At 47.9% G+C, this 25,349-nt stretch overlaps 1 protein-coding gene across 5 annotated transcripts in view; it reads right to left on the bottom strand.

Annotated features, from left to right (window-relative positions):
• Positions 1 to 25,349, bottom strand: part of PDE8A (phosphodiesterase 8A) — a 118,945-nt gene that overhangs the window by 5,799 nt on the left and 87,797 nt on the right. For all 5 annotated transcript variants that reach the window (XM_084772385.1, XM_084772387.1, XM_084772386.1 and 2 more), the window contains exons 10-19: positions 23,528 to 23,579; positions 23,399 to 23,441; positions 16,463 to 16,537; positions 12,292 to 12,362; positions 11,882 to 12,043; positions 10,161 to 10,212; positions 9,872 to 10,007; positions 8,411 to 8,609; positions 3,935 to 4,152; positions 1,394 to 1,523 (exon numbers count right to left, since the gene is read on the bottom strand). In XM_084772385.1, coding sequence (XP_084628511.1) covers positions 1,394 to 1,523; positions 3,935 to 4,152; positions 8,411 to 8,609; positions 9,872 to 10,007; positions 10,161 to 10,212; positions 11,882 to 12,043; positions 12,292 to 12,362; positions 16,463 to 16,537; positions 23,399 to 23,441; positions 23,528 to 23,579 — 1,138 coding nt within the window. The remainder of the gene's footprint in view (positions 1 to 1,393; positions 1,524 to 3,934; positions 4,153 to 8,410; positions 8,610 to 9,871; positions 10,008 to 10,160; positions 10,213 to 11,881; positions 12,044 to 12,291; positions 12,363 to 16,462; positions 16,538 to 23,398; positions 23,442 to 23,527; positions 23,580 to 25,349) is intronic.

Raw genomic sequence — 25,349 nt, 5'->3', positions numbered from 1 at the left:
ATATTTACTGAAAAATAAAATGAGTTGGAAAAATAGAGTTCTCTTTTCTCACAACAGAGCTCTGTGGTCCGCCAGCCCTCTCCCGATAGCCCAGTCTTCCCAGGACTCTGTGACTGGCATTTTGAGACTCAGCTTTCAGTGAATCTAGATATTGTTAGTGACAACCCCTCATACTGCCACAATGTCCATGACAGACAGAAGGACACGAAGCCCTTTTCTTTTTGTGGGTACAGATGAGAATTTGTGGGAAGTATCATTACTGTTATGTTTAAAAAACAAGGGCAGGATTCAGAGTGACTCAGCTGGCGTCTCCCAGCTTAGCTAGAGTCAAAATGGAAGCTGCTCCTCCAGCCCTCAGCTCCTCCCGCTCCTGAGCTGTCCGGTGCCTGGAGGTCTGCTGTCCCTTGCTGTGGGCAAGAAGCTGGTCCAGAATAAGGAGATACCTGTTCCACAGCAGGCTTCTCCTGCCTAGCCTGATGTCACCTATGCTAGGCAATTATGGACCCCACACCCCAAACTCAGAAGTGAGGGGTAACAATACTATCACTTTGGTGATCCCAACAGATGCTCCTTCCAGCTCCCACCGATCCCTCTGCAAGGTCAGCTGCTGCCACCATGGACACACTCACACTCACTGGGGAGTAGCTGTTAAGAGCACTCTAAGAGCCAGGAGTGGTGGGACACACCTTCAGTCCCAGCATTTGGGAGGACAGCCTAGTCTACTTACTAAATCCCAGGCCAGCCAGGGCTACACGACCAACATGAAAACTCTTCTTTACACATCTATTTGCATGTTCTGTTTCTTTTCCCACAAGAGTTTTGCACATTAATGATTTGTTGTTGTTTATTTATTTATTTATTTGGCTTTTTTTTTTTCGAGACAGGGTCTCTCTGTGTAGCCTTGGCTGTCCTGGACTCGCTTTGTAGACCCGGCTGGCCTCAAACTCACAGCCTCCTACCTCTGCCTCCTGAGTGCTGGGATTAAAGAGTGTACCACCAAGCCCAGCTTACATTAATGATTTTTTAAACCAATTAAAAAACAAATTCAACCAGGCTCAATGGCTCATTCCTATAATGCCAGCACCTGAGAGTCGGAAGTAAGAGAATCACTGAGTTCTAGGCCAACCTGGGCTATAAGCTATGGCCTGCTGATAGACAGATAGATAACAGATAATAGATTAGTCAGATAAATAATGGATGGTGATTGATTAGACAGATAAATAATAGATAAACAAGCAAGCAAGCAAACAAATAAATAAAAAGAAAGATAGAAAGAAATGAAGATGGAAACCCAAATTCGGCCTGCCCACCAAGGGCCCTGCTAGGCCTGAGTTGTTCACAGCTCTGCTGTGGGTGAAGTTCAGGTGCAGGCCTCACAGTGAGATTCTCTCACCTCATTTTCCTGTACTGTCAAAGGCTTATTGATGCTGTTGATGAATTTGTTGACATGTTCGAAGTGCTTTGTCATCTCCGTGGCTAGGACCATGTCGATGATAGCCTGGCGCAGCGTTCGGTAGTCACCCCTGTGTCAGACGACAGAGGCAGCCACGGTTACTGACTCAGGGTAGGATAGAGGCTCTCCTACACGTAGCCGTGTCCCGGCATGCATGTGCGGCACAAGTTCACCTCCTACGTCACAAGCTGAAGTTAACAATCAGCTAACAACATGCAGGACACTAGAGCTTCGGACCACAGCAGTAACCCTGTACGCAGTTACGGGGCTGAGACAGCCTGTGGTGAGGATGAACAAAGACCTGTTTTGGTTAGTTTCTTAACCCAGCTATCACACAAATAATTGTGACTGTATTATATTTGCTTTACAGCACAATCTTGAGCAGTTTAAGTCTGTTCTTAACCCTCTATATTATCCTGACTCCATCTTTGCCAAAACCCCCAAGTTACTTGCTTTTAGTTTTTCCTGTGCTCCAGGTGAGTCTTCCTCATCTCCCCTGCAGCTCTGCCAGCGGCTGAGTCCCTGCTGAGTCCCTGACCTCCTCTAACTCTTCCTCCCTTGGATGGCAGGAAGTCCAGCCCTAGTCTCTCCCCTGCTCAGCTGAAACTGCTTTATTGGCAAATTAGGTAACAATTGAGGAGCAGAGTTTATACAACATTGAGACAGGAGAGTCTCAGAACAAGAATTGCAAACAGATATAGGGGTTACAGAAATCAGCATTTGATTTACACGATAGCCTCATGCCAACATTTCCCTATCTTTCTCCCTCTGTCTAGCTAAAGACAGAGGCTTACTGTGTAGTCTAGGATGGCCCCAAACTCATGGCGTTCTTGTATCAGGCTTCCAAGGCTTGGGATCCCGAGGGCAAGTGCTACTGCACCAAGCAAGACTATTCTCTTTAAACCTACAGTCTCCATATTTGTTAACAATTTGCCCTGCATGGAGGTACCTCAAGACCCAGAGAATTTTGAGAGCAGACCTTCTGATAGCCTTTCCATTGACTGTTGTTTTTATTTTGATGTCCTCAATTTTTTAGTGTTGGAAGAGGTGATCCATACCATTTAAAATTAAAAAATACAAAAGGAGTATGAAATGGACTCTCCAGCTAACCCCCCTCCCTGTGGTCGCCCTTTCTCTGTAGCCACCCAAAGTCAGTGGGGTCTCACACTGGCTAGCTCTGTATCAACTTGATACAAGCCAAAGGCATTTTGTAAGAGGAAACTTTAATCCAGAAAACACCCCTAGCAGATTGGCCTATGGCAAGCCTGCTGGGCATTTTCTTGATTAATGCTTTATTTGGGGGTGCTCAGCTCACTATGGGCAGAGCCACCCCTGGGGAAATGGTCCTGGGGGCTCTAAGAAAGGAGCCTGAGAGAGCAATGAGCATGCTCCTCCATGGCCCAGGCTCCTCAGAGATGGAGTGCTGTTACCTGGATGTGATGGATGAAATAAACTCTTTCCTCTCCGAGTTGCTTTTGGTCATGGATTTTATCACAGCAACAGAAACCCTAGCTAAGACAGGGTCTTATAAGTTTCCATAAGAAAATTATATACACAGGCAAATATGACATGGTACAAGGGAACTCAATGAAATCAGAATACTCTTTTAAAATTCCTATATAAAAATTTCTGCCAGGATGTGGTGGCCACATGGCTTAATCCCAGCACTTGAGAGGCAGAGACAGGCCGATCTCTGTGAGTTCAAGGTCAGCCTGGTCTACAGTCCAAGACAACCAAGGCTACACAGAGAAACCCTGTCTCTAAAAACAAAAAAAATCCTTAAAATCCAAATTAAAGTATTTCTCACAGCATTTTTTTTTCTCTCTTCATTGAGCTCTACTGTGTATTGGGCCCTAGATGAGACAGCAAGAATAAACTGATGAGCTAAGACAGACACCTGAGACTCTGTGGAGTTTCCAAGTCTGAGCTGGAGGAGGTAGGTGCTGATGCCTGTGATGTCAGCACTTGTAGGGGCTGTGACTGGATGACTTCAAGTAAGGCCAGCCATGCAGTGAGACCCTGTCGCAAAACCTCTGACTGGATACAACCCAAAGCCTTGTACATACTAGGCGAGTGCTATACTACCAAGCCATGACGTTTCTTAAACCTATTTTTATAAATGTAACATCTGATAAAGAACCGAGAGTGAGAAATTCTGAGTTGCACGTAGTGTGAGGATCAAGGGAAAGGCTTCCTCAGGGGAGGACTTGTAAGCAGACAATGTTAAAAAGTGCTGTGTGCAGAAGGCCAGAGGTGTTCCAGGCGGGTGTATACATCAGCCTGGGCAACTCAGCAAGGCCCTGCCTCAAAATAAAACTGTAGCTCAGTGGTAAAGTGTCTGTGTGCTCCGCATGCTCACGGCCTTCAGTTCATCTCCAGCGTGGGGGGTCAGCACTGCAGGGGAAGGAGGCGGTGGGGACAGTGGTAGTGATTACGCCACCAGCTGTGGTGCCTCTCCTTGGCGACTTACAATGTTCTCACCTCTCCATGTTTTTGAAGATGTTACATTTGTCATTTTCAAGGGTCAGCTGGAAGGCCAGTGCTGCATGGTGGCTCTCCAGCACAGCAAGGTCATTGTACAGCACGGCCAGCTGGTTTCCCGAGTTGCAAAGGAATGAGTTGGTTCGCCCAGGGTGGTCCACATCGTGAATGGCGGCTGCGATGAGGGCGGCAACCTCGTCAATTGGATCTAAAGTTTCCTGAAAACAAGAACTCCTTTGAAAACCCGTGTCTGTGACACCGAAACAAGCCTTCACCAGAGGCTTCTCGCTGCCCTTTTACTTTAAAGTAAGAATTTCTCAGCCAGGTGTGGTGGCACACAGCTTTAATCCCAGCACTTGGGAGGCAGAGGCAGGCAGATTGCTGTGAGTTCGAGGCCAGCCTGGTCTACAAAGTGAGTCCAGGATAGCCAAGGCTACACAGAGAAAGAAACCCTGTCTTGAAAATCCAAAAATAAAGAAAGACCTTCCAATCTGGAGAGAACCATACTGTCTGAGCAAATACTGTTCTCCTGTCTCTACTCTGCGGCGTCTGCACCTCTGTTCATGGTGAGAGTCCGGCAAGGCACAGGAGGTGTGCTGTCAGCCTCTCTCCAGACCCTTTGCAAAAACAAGCCGGGAGCCTGGGAATTTTGACTTAGCAATATCATGCAAGTCAAAATAAAAAATAACTTTAAAATGAGCACACTTACAATAACTGGGAGCTAGTTTGGTGCTATCTTTTTTAGCTGACATAGGGTCTTGTGAGTTTGGTAAAATCTGGAATTTCCCCACCATTTTCAGGGCTCTGAAAGGTTTATATAGTTAAAAATTATTTCCATAGGTGTGACTCCTTCCTGTCCTTAGTTGTTTAGAGAGGGTCTCTCCATAAGCTAAGACTAGCCTTGAACTCTTGACCTAACCTTAGCTTCCTGAGGCTGGCATTATGGGTATAAATCAGTAGCCCACCTAGCTAGTTTTCTTCCACTTTTATCAATTATATACATTAGAAGAAGAGAAACCACCAGCTTTTGCATTTCTGAGTTAATATAGATGTGTGACGTACTTGTTTCTATTATTCACTTTTTCAAATGTGTGTGTTACTGTTTCCTCATTTCTCAGCTTTAGTACCCTATTGTCTTAATTCCCAAAGCTATTGTGGATGCTTATTGGTCCCCACTTCCTCACAATGTGGCCTAGGCTGGCCTTGAACTTCTGGGGATTCTTCTGAAGTCCTGGGATTACAAACATATACCATGCCCAGCTTTTGTGTGTGTGTAGATTATGTGCATGTGAGTGTGAACACGTGAGCGTGCACAATGCATGTGGAGGCATGTAGAAGCCAGAGGCCAACCTCAGATGTTGTTTGTCAAAAGTGTCTACCTGTTCTTTCAAGACACATTTCCATCCCTAGGACCTAGGGCTCAATGACTAGGCTGGCTGGTGACTAGGAATCTACTTGTGTGAGCTGAGCAGTGCTGAGCTCCCAAGCGTGGACCACACTGCCACACCCAGCATTTTTATGTGGGTGCCCAGTGCTTTGCTAAGCTGTCTCCCTAGCCAGGTCACTCTGTAGGCTTGATACACAGTTTTCCAAGTACATGCCTACCCAAGTCTGAGCTAAGCAAGGGTGACCCAACAGACAGACTGGATGGAGAGAAGCCTGGGAGGCCTCAGCCCTACAGAGAAGACCACAGGCCTCAGAGGGATGCTGGGAGGGAGGGAGAGGGCACACCTACCCATGGTCCAGCCCTAAATGGTCAGCCCTGAAAACACATACAAGTAACAGCATATGGACTCAACAGGCAATGCTTAAATACACACACACACACACACACACACACACACATACATACACACACACATATGTACATATAAGTACATATATGCATGCAACAACAAGTGATGGGAAAAGAGGCCACGAATCTGAAGGAGAGTAGGAAGGGCATAAGGAAGGCTTGGAGGGAGGGAAGGGAAGGTAGAAATAGTGGCACACAACTTTAATCCCAGCACTTGGGAGGCAGCGGCAGGTGGATCTCTGTGAGTTTGAGGCCAACCTGGTCTACAAAGTGAGTTCCACAGAGAACCCCTGTCTCGAAAAACAAAACAAAACAAAAAATAAATAAAAATAAAATAAATAAATTTTTTGAAACACAGTCTCCTATAGACCAGGCTGGCCTTGAACTCAGAGATCCACCCACCTCTGCCTCCCAAGTGCTGGGATTAAAGGCGTGCACTACCACCTTAAAAAAGTTAAAAAAAAAAAAATCTGTCATTTTGGCATTTCTTTATGGATCTGAGTTTTTCCAGACATTAGTGATTGACAACCACTAATTGTTAAATTCTAATTTTGTTATGATTCAGGATTTACAGCCTCTAAACTGAGCTTTGAAACATTCTGCCCTAGTATTAGATATTTAGGGACCAACAAGACAGCTCAGCGAGTGAAGAACTTGCCATCCAGCCTGAACTGAGTTTAATCCCTGAGATTCAAATGCTAGAGACAATCAACTTTCACAATTTGTTCTCTGACTTCCATATGCATGCTATGGTGGGCATGCGTGTCTCATATGTGTCTCGTGTGTGGACACACACTGATTTTTTTAAAGATCACACTTGGGGTATTCTATAAACATGTGAAAATAAGGTATAGATCTAATAAACTCATAAAACAAACTCATTAAAAATTCTATAGTCATTTACTTTACGTAGGGACACTTTATGGCGCGAGTTTCAATACACACCTGATTATCATTTTATGCTGGGCCTGGCTGTATCAGTAATTGCAGCATCTGGGAGCTAGAGGCCGGAGGATCAGGCACTTAGGACGAGCCTCAAACAACACAGTTTGAGGCCAGCCTCAGCTACACAAGATCCTATCTCAAAAAATATGTCTATTTTTAGGCTAGCTTTAAATATACTTGTTCAAAAGCCACAAACTACAGCAAAAAAAAAAAAATGTTCTTTAGACGCTGTCAAGTTAACCCAGACAGACACATACACACCCTCCTCTCTCTCTCTCTCTCTCTCTCTCTCTCTCTCTCTCTCTCTCTCTCTCACACACACACACACACACACACACACACACACACCTCCCCAACACACATACACGCTCCCTGGCCACTTGTCTCTGTGCTTAAGGAAACCGACTTACTCCACCTGTGGTCTTGGTGATCTTTAGAAGTTAGCTCTCTCACTTGCCCAGCAAGCACACAGCCTAGAGTTCAATGCCTCCTAGTCTTGCTTTCTGTTGCTGTGATAAAAAACTGACCAAAAACACCTTGAGAGCTGGGTGTGGTGGCGCACGCCTTGAATTCCAGCATTTAAGAGGCAGAGGCTGGCGAATTGCTGTGAGTTCGAGGCCAGCCCGGTCTACAAAGTGAGTCCAGGACAGCTAAGGCTACATAGAGAGACCTTGTCTCCAAAAACCAAAACCAAAAAACACCTTTGGGAGGAAGGGGTTGTATTTTACCTTACAGCAGATACACCACCACTGAGAGAAGCTAAGGGAACTTGAAGCAAAACCCACAGAAATGCACTGCTATTGGCTTGCTAAGCCTGCTTGTACACCTCAGGACTACCTGTGCAGGGTGGCACCACCCACAGCAGCCTAGGCCTCCCATATCAGTCATTAATCAAAAAAATGCCTGAAGCCGTGCTAATCAGCCACTGGATGGAAGCAACCCCTCCACTGCCGTGCCTTCTTCCCACAGGACCCTAATTCATGACAAATTAGCAAAAACTAACCCATATTAAAATGCTCGACTCCACATTAAGAACAATAAACTGGTGAGAGCGGGGAAGGACCTAAAGACTTAGATCTAAGAGGCCTGATCCTCTGCAGGGGCAGAAATTCCATCTGCTCAGGCCTGTCCTGCAGCAGTGCAGCCTCCATTTTGTTCTCCACACTCAGGTTCATGTGGCTAAGACTGTGGGGTGAGGGTAGGTGCACCTGGCCCTGCGGGCTGCAGCCGTTCTTGTCCCAGGCAAGTGTTCCAGACCCTGGGCATGTCTGAGGCACAGGGAGGGAACGATGAAAGGGGAATTCATCACGGCGGCCATGGGGTTTGAGTTTGAATCCCTGTGGCAGTCATGGTCAGATGTGCTGAACACAATGGCAGCACTGTGATCCTGCACCAGAGGGGCGGAGCGAGCGGGGACCTCGAGGAGGGGAAACTGAAGGAGCTCTGAGGTCAGATGGCCTGGCAGTGAGGGGTGAGGAGGGGGGCAGCAGTGACCTCAGGCTCACAGCCAGGTGAGGGTCCGAAAGGGGCGGAAACCTCCTCTCCTCCAAAGGGACAGCCCTGTTCCCTTTGTTGGCTCGCGGAATGGCGGAGGCTGTAGATTAATCTGTAACTGGTTTCCTCTGTGTGCCAAGCTGCGCCCATGAGGACTACTAAATGGCTACCTTACCCTGCAGCGCGGGCAGGAGCACCGACCCCCTCTGCCCTGCCAACTGCGGGCACACACCCGAGCTCACCTTCATTTTGTCTCTGGAGAGGAAGTAGGCGGTGGCGTGGAGCACGTCTGCCGAGTGTGTGGAGTTATGGTAGGGGTTAGAAGAGCGGTAACTGGCTTCGATGGTTTGAAACCACGCTCTCAGGGTTGCCTCAGAGCACTGCAGGAATTGGCAGATTCCAAAACGAGCAAATGTTTTGAGACCTAGATAAATCAAAGGCCTGCAAAGAAAAATATCCACAATATGAAATAAAGCAAAGAACCAGTGTCCTGAGCTCTGAAGAGATTCAGGCCCAACCAGCAAATTCAAGGCGAACCAGCCTGGCTGTGCAGCAGTTCGCGTGGCAGGAACCACAGGACCGTCTCTGCCTTCTTTGCCACCTTGCTTTGCTGGGGTGAAGTTTCCCACCCTGCTTGCATCTGTGCAATCTCTAGAAGCATCCTTTTCCCAGGCTACACGCCCTACCTGCAGTCCTATTCTCACATGCTACTGCTGACGTCCTGTCTAGAGGAAATAACCCCGGAAGTGACTGTCAGTCAGATGGCCAGCTGCCACCAAGTAAGGCCCTCCTTAGATGGCACTTTCATCTACTGGGTTGGCTTGGAAGGTTAAGAAGTGAGCCCCACAGATGCCATCTCTGAGGTCTTTACAGGACTCAACCTGGGCTGCCTTCCATACTGCACAGAAGTGATGGTTCTGCTATGCAGCCAGGTGCTCAGAGGCTCACTTGCCATGGAGCATGCCTACCTACTACTTGGCTGTGTGAAGTAGAGTCTCAGTGTAGACAGTTCACCCAACACCCAACAGGATGAGACCTGGTGAATCATCCCACAGCTTAACAGAGCCACCTCTAGCAAAACCCGACCGCCCTCCTGACTGGCAGTGGCTGCAGATGCCTAGTCCTATGTGCCAAGACTGTGGTTAACAGCTTTTACTCAGCAAAACCCAAACTCCCAGTCTGCAACCGTAGGCCAATGAACATAACTAGGGTGGAGTGTGCAAGTGTGGGCCACTGACATGGCAGCCAAGACCTAGACCAGTTTTTTGTTTGTTTGTTTGTTTGTTTTGTTTCTCTGTGTAGCCTTGACTGCCCTGGACTCACTTTGTAGACCAGGCTGGCCTCAAACTCAAAGTGATCCGCCTGCCTCTGCCTCCCGAGTGCTGAGATTAAAGGCGTGTACCACCACCTAGACCAGTTTTATCAAAGATGTGACCAAGCTGATTGGCTCTAGGCTTTGCGGCAGGGGACTCTTCACTGATACCTCATACAGTGCCACATACTGGAATTAGGAACTTGTGTTGCAGAAAAAACCCTGCGATTTGAAGATGTCTAGCAAACTTGCCTGGGGCCCACTGACTCAGGGCAACTTGAAGCCCACTACTCCTTCTTCAGCCTCTGTCCCCACCCAAGGAGCAGCTTTGCACACGCCTGTGCTGCTCAGCTGGCTCCTGCCCAGGCCCTGGGAAATAAGCTCCACATACCTCTTATGGGTAGCTGCTTCTAGCTCAAAAATGTCAAAGTCCCAGAGTTCTTCATTTTCTATGGCCATGGCGATCCGTGGTGGGATATCATGGAGGGAGACGGAGGTGGCCACATTGCTTGACGATGACTGAAGGTCTGCGAGGTGAGAGAATTTGTATCAGAAAGGCTGTTTTGTCCCTAGGCTTTATGGCATAACCAGAACTCACTGGTTAGACCAGTCGTCACCACCATTTACCTCAACTGCAGTGTTATGGTGACGACCTAAGAGGTTAGAAACAGACAACTTACTTTTTGTTGTTGCAAGAACATATTCATTTCCTGAAAACCTTCGTAAGCCATCCTGGTGAAGGGAAAAAAAACAAAAAAACAAAAAACCATGGTCATGTGGTCTTCTTTCCCCCTTGGATAGCCCAGATGGTCAGCCCCAGAGGATAAGGCCACCACAAGGCTGCCCCATCCAGCAGGCTGACCACTGTGGCCAATCCCCAAACTCAGTCTCTTCGCGGTGTTGGGCTCTACTGCTGGAACCCAGGCTCAGGCAGGGTGACCGGGAGGTGACCAACATACCTACCTTATTCCAGGACTAACTAATGGCCTAGCGGCAAGCGCCCTCTGCCCTCAGTCTCCCCTGATTCCTCTGTCTCTGGAACCTTCTCTCTCATCTTCTGAGCTGGCTCCTCCCTTGTTCCCTGAGTACCAGACCAAGCACCCAGCACCCTCTATTCCACCATCTGTCCCAGCCACTCGCTCCCACCCACCCAGACGCTCCCACACCACCTTCCCCATACTCACCCTTGACCTGTAGGCCATCGTTAGAGATTACCACCAAGGATCACCCTACCTGCTAGAACTTACTGCCCAAACCTTATTTTTTGAAATCAAGTGACTTCAGATAGTGGGAATTGGGAGGGAGGAAATTTCATTCCTAACTAAGGCAGCTGGTAGAACAACGGTATGACTGACCAGTCTTCCCATGCGAGAGTGCTCCTCTGGACTTATGGACCAGCCCCAAGGGCCCCTTCCCTATGAAGTGACCCAAGGGCTGGTGGGAAGCTCTGAAGGTGAGGCTATGCCCGCGCCTTGGCACTTTTTTAAAAATATAAGGCAGGAGACAGTTTTCTTATTTTGTAGTTTGTTGTGTAGCAGTCAGGTTAAGGTGTGTGGTGTTCTGTTTATTTGTTTTGTTGTTTTCTTTTTTTGGCTGGGAATGGAACTCAAGACTTTGTAAACGGCAGGCAAGCACTCTACCACCGAATGACGCCCCTTCCACTAATATCAAAGAGTTGATAGTTTCTCTTTTTTCTCAGCTTTTAAATTTAAGACAAACCGGATATGGTAGTGTACACATTTCATCTCAGCACTCAGGAGGCAGAGACAGGCAGATCTCCATGAGTTCAAGGCCAGTCTAGTATACTTCAGCAAATTCAGGCCAGCAAGGAACTTTGTTTTGTCTCAAACAAACAAAAACAGACAACAAAAATAACACTTTTTTTTTTTTTTGGTTTTTCAAGACAGGGTTTCTCTGTGTAGCCTTGGCTGTCCTGGACTCACTTTGTAGACCAGGCTGGCCTCGAACTCACAGCGATCCTCCCGCCTCTGCCTCCCGAGTGCTGGGATTAAAGGCGTGCGCCACCACGCCCGGCATAAAAAAGAAGTTTTTCAAGATAGGGTTTCCCTGTGTAACAGCCTTGACTGTCCTGTACTCGACCTGTAGACCAGGCTGACCTTGAACTCACAGATCCGCCTGCTTCTGCCTCCCAAGGGCTGGGACTAAAGGCATCAAAAATAACACTTTAATACAACTAAAATGTCTTATTTAAATATATGACTTGAAAAACCCTAAGTGACGCTAGAGAACTGGATAATGGACTGTCTAGAACATCGGTCCTCTCTTCTGGTCCAAGCTGAGGGTTCCCTGGAGGTAAATAGCAGGTGGCTGCTTAGTCCAAGCACAGCTGAATATAACCCCTGAGAAATCAAACAGGAGTAGCATGGGCAAACAGACTTACAGACATTAATCCCCCAACGAGGTCGGTGGCATGAGGATCATCCTCTGCATTAAACTGTGGTGAATATAGCTCAGTAGTTCTCAGAATCTCCAGCACACGGTTCAAGGCTTCTGTCACAGGCATGGGACTGTTTTCCTGGGCATCGCTGATAATATTGATTACCTACATCAGGGAAATGGAAGACTTGAGTTTTGTAACCTTGAGAACAATACAAGAGTGAAGCTGGTAACAGTTTGTAATTGTGCCATTATGTTAATAGTACTTACAGTGTCTCTGTCACCTATCCTTTCTTCAGAGGAGACAATATTATACAACTGAAATAGCACTCTTATTGTTTTCAGGTCCCTGTTTTTTGTCAGAGAAGCAATTCACTGGGGTACCGGGGGCTTGCATACTCAGTGAAGACCAACCTTAGTGATGGGTGCCTCAATCATCATAGAATGTATCCGGGCCAAAGAGGAATGTCTTCTCTGATTGGAAGCTGTGGAGAAGGGGTGAGAAATCAAGGCGTGCGTAAGTCTAGACACTGAGGGCTTTAAGCCCCGTCACAGGCGTCCCTGTGTGCAGCCGCACTCAGAATGTAGAGGAGTGATTGCACACTGGCTGGGCTTCCCCTCCTGTCCGCACATGGCACACCTGGTCTCTATGGTTTGCAGGATATTGTATCCCGCTGTGACCCTTGAGATTATGAACTGTAAAAACCTGTCTCTTATTTGATATGGGTGAGTTCTAACACACACCTTTAATCCAAGAGCTTTTTTGTTTTGGTTTGGTTTTGGTTTTTTGAGACAGGGTTTCTCTGTGTAGCCTTGGCTGTCTTGGACTCTCACTTTGTAGACCAGGCTGGCCTCTAACTCACAAAGAGCCACCTGCCTCTGCCTCCTGAGTGCTGGGATTAAAGGCGTGCACCATCACTTGCCAAGAACTTTCTGTACATAGGATTTAATGAAGTTAACCATAGATCAAGAGGTGGAGCAAGAAATCAGCTGATGGCAGGGACAGTGGTGGCACACGCCTTTAATCCCAGCACTCAGGAGGCAGAGGCAGGCAGATCTCTGAATTAGAGGCCAGCGTGGTCTACAGAGTGATTCAAGGACACCCAAGGCTACATAGAGAAACCTTGCCTTGGAAAGAAAAGAAAAAATAAGAAACCAGTCGACTGCGATTAGAGAACAGGGCGGGGGAAGGGGGGCAGGAGGGGGGACTTTGAGTTGAAGTGTATTTAAGGCATCTTGTAGAAGTAGAAGGAGCTTTAGCTCTTTAGCACCTTGGCCTTTGGCTTTTTGAGCCTTGAGCTAGCAAGCATATGGCCTTGGGTGTTTGTTTGTTTGTTTTGCTTTTGGCCTTTTCCTCCTGGGCTGTCAGCTGAACTAATGAGCCTTTCCATCCTGAATTGAGTACGTAGGTCAGTGGGGGTGCTTTCTCTGCCTCTCCGAGGTATCAGGTTTTCACCCCAGCATCTGGCTTCTGAGTCTTTATTGGTAAAATAGAACGATTGGGATTTTCATTTAAAACAGCACTGCTTCCTTCACTTCTAGGAGCTAGGATTCACATATGACCCCCATGGACTGAACCTGTGATGTCACAGGCCAGAAAGAAGACAGAGGGAACAACTTAGCAAGTCAAGGCCAAACAAGCCCTTTTGTGTCTGCAGCAGTCAGGGCCCAGTTAGGCCTCTCGCTGCTCTCCAGGGGAAAGACAGTCTGGAGGATTCCTCTGTTCCAGTATAAGGTGGGAGCGATGGATTACGCCTTAGCACTAATGGAAATCAAATCATTTCTCCTTTACATTTCCAGGGTTCTCTCTAGTGCTCTCCTCCGGTGGCTTAATCTAGGCTCATCAGGCAGCAAGACTACAGGCAAGTTTTTGTTGATCATTTCCAGGCAAGGTTCCTCTGAGACGAGGGAAGCCTGGACAATGGGCAGGCAGGAAAAGAATGTTCCTAGAGTCCGTGTCCGTGTTGTGAACACCCACGCTAGGATAACAAAGGCCCGGGAGGGTTAGAGACTGTCTGACAACAGGGTGCTTCAGCCTCAATCTGCCGTCATGGAAACTGAGGCCCAAAGAAAGCCAAGGCTAATCAGGCCAGGAAGCCTCAAACACTATCAGTCTGGGGACCAACAAAACTTCATCTAATTCTAGTAAACTTGTATGTGGCTGTCAACGTTACATTTTATAAAATAAAATCACTAAAAAAACAAAACAAAACAAACAAACAAACAAACAAACAAAAAACCCCACTATGTTATCACCATCAGAAAAGAATTTGATCTTATTTAGTGAAAGTGTTACATGCTTATCAGACTCAGAATAGAGAACTGGTAGACAGCATGCACTCTACTCTTGAAATTTTTCTTTCCTCTTCATCTTGTTTGTTTGTTTTGTTTTTCGAGTGAGAGTTTCTCTGTGTAGGCTGGCCTCAAACTCACAGAGATCTGCCTGCCTCTGCCTCTCAAATGCTGGGATTAAGCGCCACTATGCCCGGCTCTCTTGAAAATTTCTAAGAGGGATTTTTAAGGATGTGAAGCAAAATATTTGTTAACTAGCTCAATTTAGTCACTTTTACAATGTACATATAGTCTAAAATAGCATGCTGTCTATGATAAATATACACAACTTTAACACTTGTCAACTAAAAGAAAATTTTGTTTTAAAAATAATTTGAAAAACAAATAGCATAATGCAATAAAGAAAAACAAATAAAAAGATAAACAGTTTCTATGTATATACAGAGGACTGAAGAATCTACAAATACACTCACTATTATGTTCTTAGACTCTATAAATAAGACACCAAAGTTACTGAGTGAAAAGTCAATATACTGAAGCTCATTGTGTTTCTATGTACTGAGGGCATGTGATTAGAAGAAGGAAGCCACCATAAAAACCTCCTCAGCATAGGCAGCAGTGGCACACATCTGTAATCCCAGCACTCAGGAGGCAGAGGCAGGCGGGTCTCTATAAATTTAAGGCCAGCCTGGTCTACAAAATGACTCCAGGACAGCCAGGGCTGTTACACAGAGAAACCACACATCCCATCAGAAGGGCTGGAGAGATGGCTCAGTGTTAAGAGCACTGTCTGCTCTTCCAGAGGTCCTGAGTTCAATTCCCAGCAACCACATGGTGGCTCACAACCATCTATAATGTGATCTGAGATGGATGCCCTCTTCTGGCATGCAGGTGTACATGCAAATAGAGCACATGAAAAAAAAACAAAACAAGCTGGGCGTGGTGGCACATGCCTGTAATTCCAGCACTCAGGGAGGCAGAGGCAGGTGGATCTCTGTGAGTTCAAGGCCAGCCTGGTCTATAAATAGAGTCCAGGACAGCCAAGCTACACAGAGAAACCTTGTCTCAAACAAGCAAACAAACACATAAACCAAAAAAACACCCACAGAAGTGTTCTGTGCAGCAGCTCACAAGGCCTGCCCAGTGAAGAGCTATAAATCTGTGCGGTGGGGGCCCCTGGCAGGTTGCCTCACTTCAGTGATTGGCCCTAGACCATGCACTGACAGGCAGCACTAAATGAACTCAGGGGGTTAGTTAAAAGAAAACAGGCAGTGGTGGCACACATACTTTACTTTCATTCCAGCACTTGGGAGGCAGAGGCAGGTAAATCTCTGAGTTCAAGGCCAGCATGGTCTACAGAGTGAGTTGTGGGACAGCCAAGGCTACACAGAGTAACCCAGTCTTGAAAAACAAAATGGACAAACAAAAGAACATGAGGTTGGCAGGGGGGCATGGTGATTGCACGTAAGAAAACAACAACAACTACAACAACAACAACAACAACCCAGGTTACTCAGCATTCACCTACATGGTCCTAAAATTTATATTTCAGGTGAGCCAAGTGGACCCCACCTGTAATTCCAGCACTTGGAAGGTGCGGGCAAAAGGATCAGGAGCTCAAGGGTCACCCTGGATGGTATAGGGTGTTAGGGGCTAGCCTGGGCTATACGGAACCCTATTTAGAAATAATTGTATTTTAATTTAAATAATTTTCTTTTCTCTACCCCCCACCAAGACAAAGTTTCTCTATGTACAGCCCTGGCTGTCCTAGAACTCGCTTTGTAGACTAGGCTGGCTTAGAACTCACAAAGATCTATCTGCCTGCCTCTGCCTTTCTTGTAGGCTGGGATTAAAGGTATGCGTCACCACCTCCTGGCTAAATAATATTTACTTAATAAGAGTTTTACAATCTCCAAATTAAGCTTAACACTTCCAGTGGGTATATTTTCACAGTAGCGTGCTAGCTAAGTGGGATCTATCCTTCAGAATTACCAAACGTGTGACTCATATCACCTCAGCAGATCCATGGACAAATCTGCAGGTAAGAGTTCAGACAGCCATAGAGACTACCCAAGACCTGCTTCTCTGGTGTTTGCTTGTGGTTGACTCACTCCAAAGGCTCAGGAATGGAGTCTACCTGTGTGGAGGGTAGGATGGGACACTGATTGCTACAGGGGCCCCTCTTTCTGTGAATAAACAGTGCATGCTAACGGGTAGCCAGGAGGACCAGGAGGCAAAGCTGAAGGTTTGGGGGTCCTGCGCTCAGGGCCTGCACAATCAGGCTGCCACTCACCTTCACTTCTAGAGGGAACTGCTTTGGCGTCCATCGAAGTTTTCCTTCTGTCTTTATGCTTGCCTGCCTGATTATCTGTGGAAAAAATTAAACTACATCTTTACAGAGATGTAAAAGACATCAAGCTCAATGATAAAGCTCACAGGTGTAAGAACTGGAACACACTTCAGACAGAAACCAGCACTGTGCACAGGAACAGACCACACACATACCTGGGTTTTGAAAAGACTGATTTTCTCAAAGCTTTACAGAGTCCAAAGTCATGAAGAAACAACCAAAAGAAATGACCTCAGGAGAGGCTCTCCTAGTGTAGTTAAATAAAACAGAGGGATTTTTATCCTCATTTACCTTTGTCAAGAAGAAGAAGAAGAAGAAGAAGAAGAAGAAGAAGAAGAAGAAGAAGAAGAAGAAGAAGAAGAAGAAGAAGAAGAAGAAGAAGAAGTAGTAGTAGTAGTAGTAGTAGTAGTAGTTGTTGTTGTTTATTTTCTCAGCAATACCCTGGGAGAATGTTCTTCTCTTTCCTAGGGTCATATATGGAACATAGTTTGGGGTACAGTATGAGGATAATTTGCCTTTCACTCTGACTCCCCTTTTCAGTAAAAATGTCACTGCTATTCTTGGCTCCAAATAGGAGTTCTATGAGTCCTCTCTAGCCCTTGCTGCATATGGTCACTTCCTGCCTGCCTTCTGTGGGTGCCTCATGTGGTGCTGAGAGCTTAGTGGACAACAACTTACACCCCACCTCACAAACGGAGACAGAGCAAACAGCGGTTGAGTGCAGGGAGAGGCGGGGTAGACAGAGTCCACTCCTCCCAGGGAGTGTGGAGCTCTCTGCCTAGCTTGGTACCTTTACCGGATTCTTTTTCCTCTGTCCCAGGCATGATCGCAGCGCAGGCCTCATGTGTTCTTCCATACCACAGAGAAGGTTTTGTGGTGCTAGGAATGGAACTCACAGCCTTGAGTGTTCGAGGTGAGCACGCTACCGCTGAGTCTTATTTGCAGCTCTGCTCTTAGCTTCCTGACCCAGCAGAAGCCGGAGTCTCTTCTCTATCTATGTGCATGTGTGCAGACTTGCAAAGGCCGCTGCTGACCTCTTTGTTGCTAACGGCTTACTAGACACAGCGAGCCTCTTCCTGGCTACTTCTCTCCTCCCTTACTCCTCTCTCCTCACACACCTTACCATCCCTTCCTTCAGTCTTTCACGCCTTCCTCTTCCTGGGCCCCCCATGCTATTTCCAAAGGCTAAGTTCCAAAAGTTCTGGCTGCATTCTTTCTCCTTTAAGCAAACACACCCTCCTTCAAATTAAAAACAAAAAACAAAAAGCAAAAAAAAAAACAACAACAAAAACCTCTGGCTGCTTCCAACAGCAGTTTACCCCATTCTCTCCCGAGTCTCAGACTTAGACCTTGATGGGCCAGTGGCCATCTGCATGTGGACACTCTTCAGTTTCTGCAAGGTAACTAACTCATTATCCCAAATGAGCTTATCCTTTTCTAAATCTGCTCTTTATCCCCACACAGTAGACGGGATCTACCCACTTGACCAATTCTCTGTTGGCAGCCAACAGAACTAAGCCATATCATCAGATCTTTCCTAACCAAACTCAGGATCAGCTTCCAGCTCCCCAGAGTGGCACGCAGAACCCACAGAGCCAGTCCCGACTCTGTAGACGCTTTAAGGAAGTCTTTATGTGTGTCTGTCCATCCCCCAAACATCCACACCTTGGTATAAATCACTTAGAATATGCACTTCTCATGTTGCCTTCTTTCCCTTCCTGTGTCTCCTCACCCCATCCCATCAGTGTAGGGTCACAGCTGGCTTTACTGTCTGTTTTGCCAACTGTGAACATCTGGGGCAGAACTGTCTTTCCTGGGTGGCTAGGAGCATACCTAGCACACAGCAGCTGCTCAGTAAATACTTGCCTGCTTCTCTTGACACCTGCACTATCCTGTGCACAAATGGAAGGACTGCTGAGCAGAATCACTCTGACCCTAGTGCCCTATTCAAAATCCCGGTAGTAACTCCCAGGCCTTCCCAGGCAGGTGCAGTCTGCCAGAAACAGCCTGGTCTTTAGCTTGTCAGCCCACCTTCTCCTACTGTGTCCCTGTAGCTCTTTATCTGCTGCCCTGGGACAATGTTCACCCTGCAGGTAGAAGATGGGGCTGAGTACTAGGTCTTTAGGTCATCTGGGTTACCTTCTCTGGCCCCTTCTTCTTCCTTTATTTTGCCCCTCTGTCCACAAAGCAGTGGTCTCACTTTACAACACAAGCTCACAAGGCGTTGCCTCATCATAAGCCCAAAGCCAACAAGGGTAAAAGATTATGGGCCCAAACTTCCAAAATGGTGTTTTTCCAAATATTCCCTTGCAGTGTATTAGTGATGTGCAAATGGATATGATACAGTTATGTCCTCAATAGGGGGTGGTCCAGTGGAAAGCAAGGCAGGTGAACAGAACTATAGTAGTAATTCTGAAGTGCAGGGAAAGCTAGAGCAGAATGCAGCAGAAAGCACCATGATATCAGGATGGGGCTGTGCCAAAGAGGAAAGAGAGAGCAAGGAGACTGAGTTTCCACTGAAACACTTCAAGGTACTTTATCTCTATGTAAATCCTAGAACCTCTGCTCCCAACACCCCAGCCAGGATTGCTGTTCCTACTATGTCCCTGTAGCTCTTTATCTGTGGCTCTGGGACAATGTTCACCCTGCAGGTAGAAGCGGGCCATACCCCTGAGCCCATAGGGCACACCCAGGAGAGCAATGAACATGCATGAGGGTCATTCCTAAAGGCCATGAAGAAGCTCCATGCCCAGGGTCCTGCTCAATAGTGTGGTGTTCAACACATAACACCACTCTGATATGGTACCATGCCTATACATGGAAACAAACTCCAAATAGGCCTCTCCATGACCAGGGTTTGGGCTTAGCACCATCTGTAGCTCTGCTCTTGGTTTTCTGTTCTAGAACACACACTCTTTAACCTCTGCTCATCCATTCAGGGACATTAGCATTTTTGTGGCCTGAAGGACAACACAAGGAATTCTGGAGCAGCAGTGTTGGGCAATGAAAGATACCGGCTCCAGTCAACACCCTGATTGCATGAACCCTTTGGCCTGGAAGCAGGAATTCCAGTGTGGATACGAGAAAGCTGAGTCCAGGGATCTTACCCAACATACCCAAAGGTTACTGTGCTGTGACCCTGGCAGACTGCCGGTGCATACGCTCAGACTCAGCAGAATAGTGAGAAATGCCAACCTGTCAGCCCCATGCTCCCTGGCCACCTCCAACCTTAGAGAATAGTGCCTGCCACCTTCCTGAGAGGCTCTGCTTGCAGATATACAAGAACCTCACAGAACTGTGATGTGACATCCCTAAGCAGTGACCCCAGCCCTGGCAGTGCATATGACCTGTGAAGTATCTGAGGCCTGAGGCCCACCCCTTCTACCTGAAGCATAGCTTGTCATGTGACAGCAAGCCAGAGCAAAGGCTGTATTCCATCATTACAGCCACTCTGTGTCTTTAGCGAGCTATAGCACTCTCTGAAAATTACACATAGGCTAAGAAAAATATGACATGTGTGGGGACTTAATTATTTTTCTAGACATCCAGATTCTCAGTGTCCTTTCTCTTAACTGGGGAATACCAGGACCTCCCTTTACAGAAGAGACTGCCTTGCTCCACACATGAGTAGCAGGTGACCTAGGCCTAGCCAAATGATCGCCTATCCAGAGTCTGCACAAGAGGAAAGTCCTAAGCCTGGAACTCTCCAGAACCAGTGGTGCCCAACTATGCTGTTCCTGTGGCATGGCCAGCTCAGAGGGAGACAGCTGTCCAGTATCCTTCCCAAACTGGTTCTTAAACTCTCTTACCCAATGTGTATTGTGCTCTACTTCCTTCTAATAAGCCCCACTACTACTTGAGGACTGACTTCTATTGTCCATGGCCTGAGAGCCCTACCTGCCCCATTGAGGCAAGACAGCCTGAGACCTTTGGGTATAGAGCTATTCTGCTACCCAGGAATGAAGACAGATCAGGGGGTGCTCATTGTGGGGGCAGCATCCCTAAGGGAACACTCATCAGGTACAACGAGTACAAATGATGCAGCACTGTGAGGCAAGCAGATTCCCACCTTGCCTGTACAGCCCTGACCATCACTGATGATGGCCTCCCAAATCCAGCTCTGTCATTTCCTAGCTACCTAGCTCTAAGCTGTCACTTAACTTACTTTTTCTTTCTTTCTTTTAAAGATTTGTTTATTTGCTGGGCGTAGTGGCACATGCCTTTAATCCCAGCAGAGGCAGGCAGATCTCTGTGAGCTCAAGGATAGCCTGGTCTACAAAGCGAGTCCAGGACAGCCAGGGCTACAAGAGAAACTCTGTCTCAGCAAACAAAAAACAAAAACAAAACACCAAACCAAAACAACAAAAAAAGATTTATTTACTATATACACAGTGCTCCGCCTGCATGTATGCCTGCACACAAGATCTCATTATAGATGGTTGTGAGCCACCATGTAGTTGCTGGGGACTGAACTCAGGACCTTTAGAAGAGCAACCAGTGCTCTTAACCTCTGAGCCACCGCTCCATTTAACTTTCTTGACTCTTGCTTTTTTCATCCATAGTAAAGAAGTGTTGATAACTTCATGTCCACCTGCTATTCTGAAGAACTAAACCCAACAAAATACCACTAACAACAGACCCAGTGTGTTCTGTGAGATCACAGCACAGAAGTCCTGCATGGCAGCCCTGTCTGCCACTTCTATTCTGACTCCACAGTGCCCATGGCTTAGCTTCTGCCCCACTCTTCTCTGAGCCTGAGGACTCTGTAGGCCAGCCTCTGTACTGCAGGTGATCCATGCCTGCACCCCCTGTGCCACCCAGCCCTGACACTCAGTGCTTTCCATGCCCTCAGCTGCTGTGGTCACACTCTCTTGTCCTCCTTTTGAGTCCCTCTTCCTCTGTCAGGTGCTCACAGGAATCTGCCTCCCTCTCTCAGTGTCATTCTCTTCCACAGTAACCTTGCTGGTCCTACTTCCATTTACACCCTGGGCTCCACCTCAGCCGCACAGCTTCACCACTTGCTGATGCCTCTCTGGTCAGAAACATCACCATCTCTAGTCCTTACCTCTTTGAAGAGCAGATGTTCAATATATGCTATTAATAAACAGGACAGCACATGTAAAGTGGTCCGTACTTATCTTCCCCAGTCCTATGGCCACACTTTAATATCCAGGCTCAGCTGGGATCTCCCACCCAGCCCCCAGCCCCCCCACCCCACCCCTGAGACAGGGTTTCTCTTGTAGCCTGGCTGTCCTGGACTTGCTCTGTAGACCAGGCTGGCCTCAAACTCATATCGATCCACCTGCCTCTGCCTCCAAGTGCTGGGATTAAAGGTGTGCGCCACCATGCCCAGCCAGATAGGATCTTTTTGACTGCTTTCTCTTCATTCTTCTAGTCTAATATCATCACATTTGTCCCCTCCCCCCTACCTTTTTTCTTTTTAAAGATTTATTTATTAAGTATACAGGGTTTTGCCTGCATGCCAGAAGAAGGCACCAGATCTCACTATAGATGGTTGTGAGCCACTATATGGGTGCTAGGGAATGAACTTAGGACCTTGGAAGAGCAGTCAGTGCTCTTAACCTCTGAGCCATCTCTCTGGCCCCTCCCCTCTTGTGAGACAGGGTTTCTCTGTGTAGCCTTGGCTGTCCTCAACTCACTTTCTAGACCAGGCTGGCCTCAAACTCACAGCAATCTGCCTGCCTCTGCCTCCCAAGTGCTGGGATTAAAGGTGTGCACCCCATGCCTGGCTTTTTCCCTTTCTTATGCTCATCTCATTTTCCTGGCCAATGTCTCCTCTCAGTCCCCATGTGAGCCACACGTCCTTCCATGTGAACAGCTGTCGACACATTACAGCTTCTTAGAGCTCAAGTATCTCCATACCACCCCCTGCTCTGACACCCTCAGAGCCCCCACTGCCATGAATAGGAAGGCTGACTTCCTACTGGCCTGTCAGGGCCATGATTAATTCAAACTCCTTGCCCTGACTTTGAGCCCATCTACACTTACTATTCTTCGTTCTGGAGCACACACTGCGCACACTCCCTCTTCCACAGCACCTGATGAGAGCCCTCACAGTCCATCCCTTATCTGTGAGGACAAAACAGGAGGGAGCTTGCCAAAGCCATGACTTATGTTTGAAGGAGACAAGCGCTCTGAGCCAGAGAAAAGCCTTTGCAGGAGAAAGCATGGCGTCTGAGGCGTGAGTAGAGACGTGAGATGAAGCAAGTCTGATGGCCCAAGTACCTATAGGATGGCGGCGACACCTGTTAGGACAGTTGAAGATGCCCTGCTAATGTACTTCGGTACCCCACTCAACCTTGTCTGCCTCCTAAAGCTCAGGTCAGGCTCTAAAAGCATACTTCATTCAACATGCCGGCACAGACGTCCTATGTTGAACCTACCAGTCCTCTCCCCACAGGCCAGCACCGTCCCAGGCGCTCATGTCCTTCAGCCCAAACCGTGCTGGGTAGTGCTGGGTAGTGCTGGGTAGTGCTGGGTAGTGCTGGGTAGTGCTGGGTAGTGCTGGGTAGTGCTGGGTAGTGCTGGGTAGTGCTGGGTAGTGCTGGGTAGTGCTGGGTAGTGCTGGGGTAGTGCTGGGTAGTGCTGGGGTAGTGCTGGGTAGTGCTGGGTAGTGCTGGGTAGTGCTGGGTAGTGCTGGGTAGTGCTGGGTAGTGCTGGGTAGTGCTGGGTAGTGCTGGGTAGTGCTGGGTAGTGCTGGGTAGTGCTGGGTAGTGCTGGGTAGTGCTGGGTAGTGCTGGGTAGTGCTGGTGCTAGGAGAGCGGGTCCCACCACTGTACAAAGCAGGCCAACCAAAGAAAGGATCTGTGAATTTCCCCCCAAACACTCAACCTTGAGCATAAATGCAGGGCCTCATACCTGTTTGACTGTCAGTCTGAACACACTCAGTTATGCTCTCAACCTAAAAATAAAATTTACAAGCCATTAGTTTCGATCACCTAAAATTGTCGCTTGGAGTGCGCAGACCCTGGGGCTCTCTTTACCTACCTTGTTGTTGCCATTGCACACTCTGATAATGGACACATAGTGTCTGATCTTTCTGCAAGTAGAAAACAGTATTATTTTCCCCCTGACTTTAATTAGCCTTATTCATTATGAAAATACTATCCTTTAGTAATACATGAAATATTTTGAGAGTATTTGCCTTCTAATATACACCTTAGAAGAATATATATTGAAGAATATATTGGTGGCCAAGGCCACCCATAAGCAAACAAAATCCTAACTCTCTTATGTCTTTAAAGGAGGTGCCTTCAGCAGTGACTTCCCTAGCTATGACAACAGACAATACAAAGACACATGTGCTTTTAACAGTGTGCCACATGTTAGCCTTACTTCCTGTGTGTTGTTTTGACCAACGCTGATACTGATGCTCTCTCAATTCCAGCAGTCACTCTCCAAGACAGCCCACAGAGGCCACACAGCCCAATGAGGCCACATAGCAGCCACAGAGCACACTGCCCACAGAGGCCACACAGCACCCAGAGCACACTGCCCACAGAGGCCACATAGCATCCAGAGCATACTGCCCACAGAGGCTACACAGCACCCAGAGCACACTGCCCACAGAGGCCACACAGCACCCAAAGCACACTGCCCACAGAGGCTACACAGCGGCCACACAGCACCCAGAGCACACTGCCCACAGTGGCCACACAGCACCCAGAGCACACTGCCCACAGAGGCCACAAAGCATCCAGAGCACACTGCCCACAGAGGCCACAAAGCATCCAGAGCACACTGCCCACAGCGGCCACACAGCACCCAGAGCACACTGCCCACAGTGGCCACACAGCACCCAGAGCACACTGCCCACAGAGGCCACAAAGCATCCAGAGCACACTGCCCACAGAGGCCACACAGCACCCAGAGCACACTGCCCACAGTGGCCACACAGCACCCAGAGCACACTGCCCACAGAGGCCACAAAGCATCCAGAGCACACTGCCCACAGAGGCCACAAAGCATCCAGAGCACACTGCCCACAGAGGCTACACAGCAGCCACACAGCACCCAGAGCACACTGCCCACAGAGGCCACAAAGCATCCAGAGCACACTGCCCACAGAGGCCACAAAGCATCCAGAGCACACTGCCCACAGAGGCTACACAGCAGCCACACAGCACCCAGAGCACACTGCCCACAGAGGCCACAAAGCATCCAGAGCACACTGCCCACAGAGGCCACAAAGTATCCAGAGCACACTGCCCACAGAGGCCACACAGCACCCAGAGCACACTGCCCACAGAGGCCACAAAGTATCCAGAGCACACTGCCCACAGAGGCCATACAGGCCGAGGTTTCTTCCAGCCTTGGCTAGCCAACATCTAAGACCAAGTGATGAGGGCTGAGCACAGAAGCTGCTGGCTTGTCCCATTTATTTATTGTTTCTTCACCTTGCCCCCATAATGAAATCCCTATGTGCTCATCAAAAAAAAAAAAATGGAATCAGCATAAAAGAGCGAAGACTAAGAACAGAGCCCACACAGATCTGCCTCCCTGAGGCAATCACCAACTGGCAGCAAAGTCTTCTGACAAAGCACACGAACTATGCAGTTGGCACTGAGGGCTGCACCAGGCACCATCATACATGGCAGCCAGGGCTGGGGCTGGAAACCAGACCTCTCTACACCTCGGTTTCCTCATGTGTAGAGGCATCACTGTGATGACAAAACAGAGCTGCATTTAGAATGAAGTGGAAATGAAATGGCATCTGGCTAGAGAGGGGACGTACTTAGAGAAGAGAGGCAGCTCTGACACCATGGGCCACACTTCCTCCTCTTGCCTTCTTCCTTTTGGTGAAAGTATC

Source organism: Acomys minous (assembly GCF_964271855.1).
Source record: "Acomys minous genome assembly, chromosome: 2".
Lineage (NCBI taxonomy): Eukaryota > Metazoa > Chordata > Mammalia > Rodentia > Muridae > Acomys > Acomys minous.
This window is presented reverse-complemented; position numbering and strand designations above follow the sequence as displayed.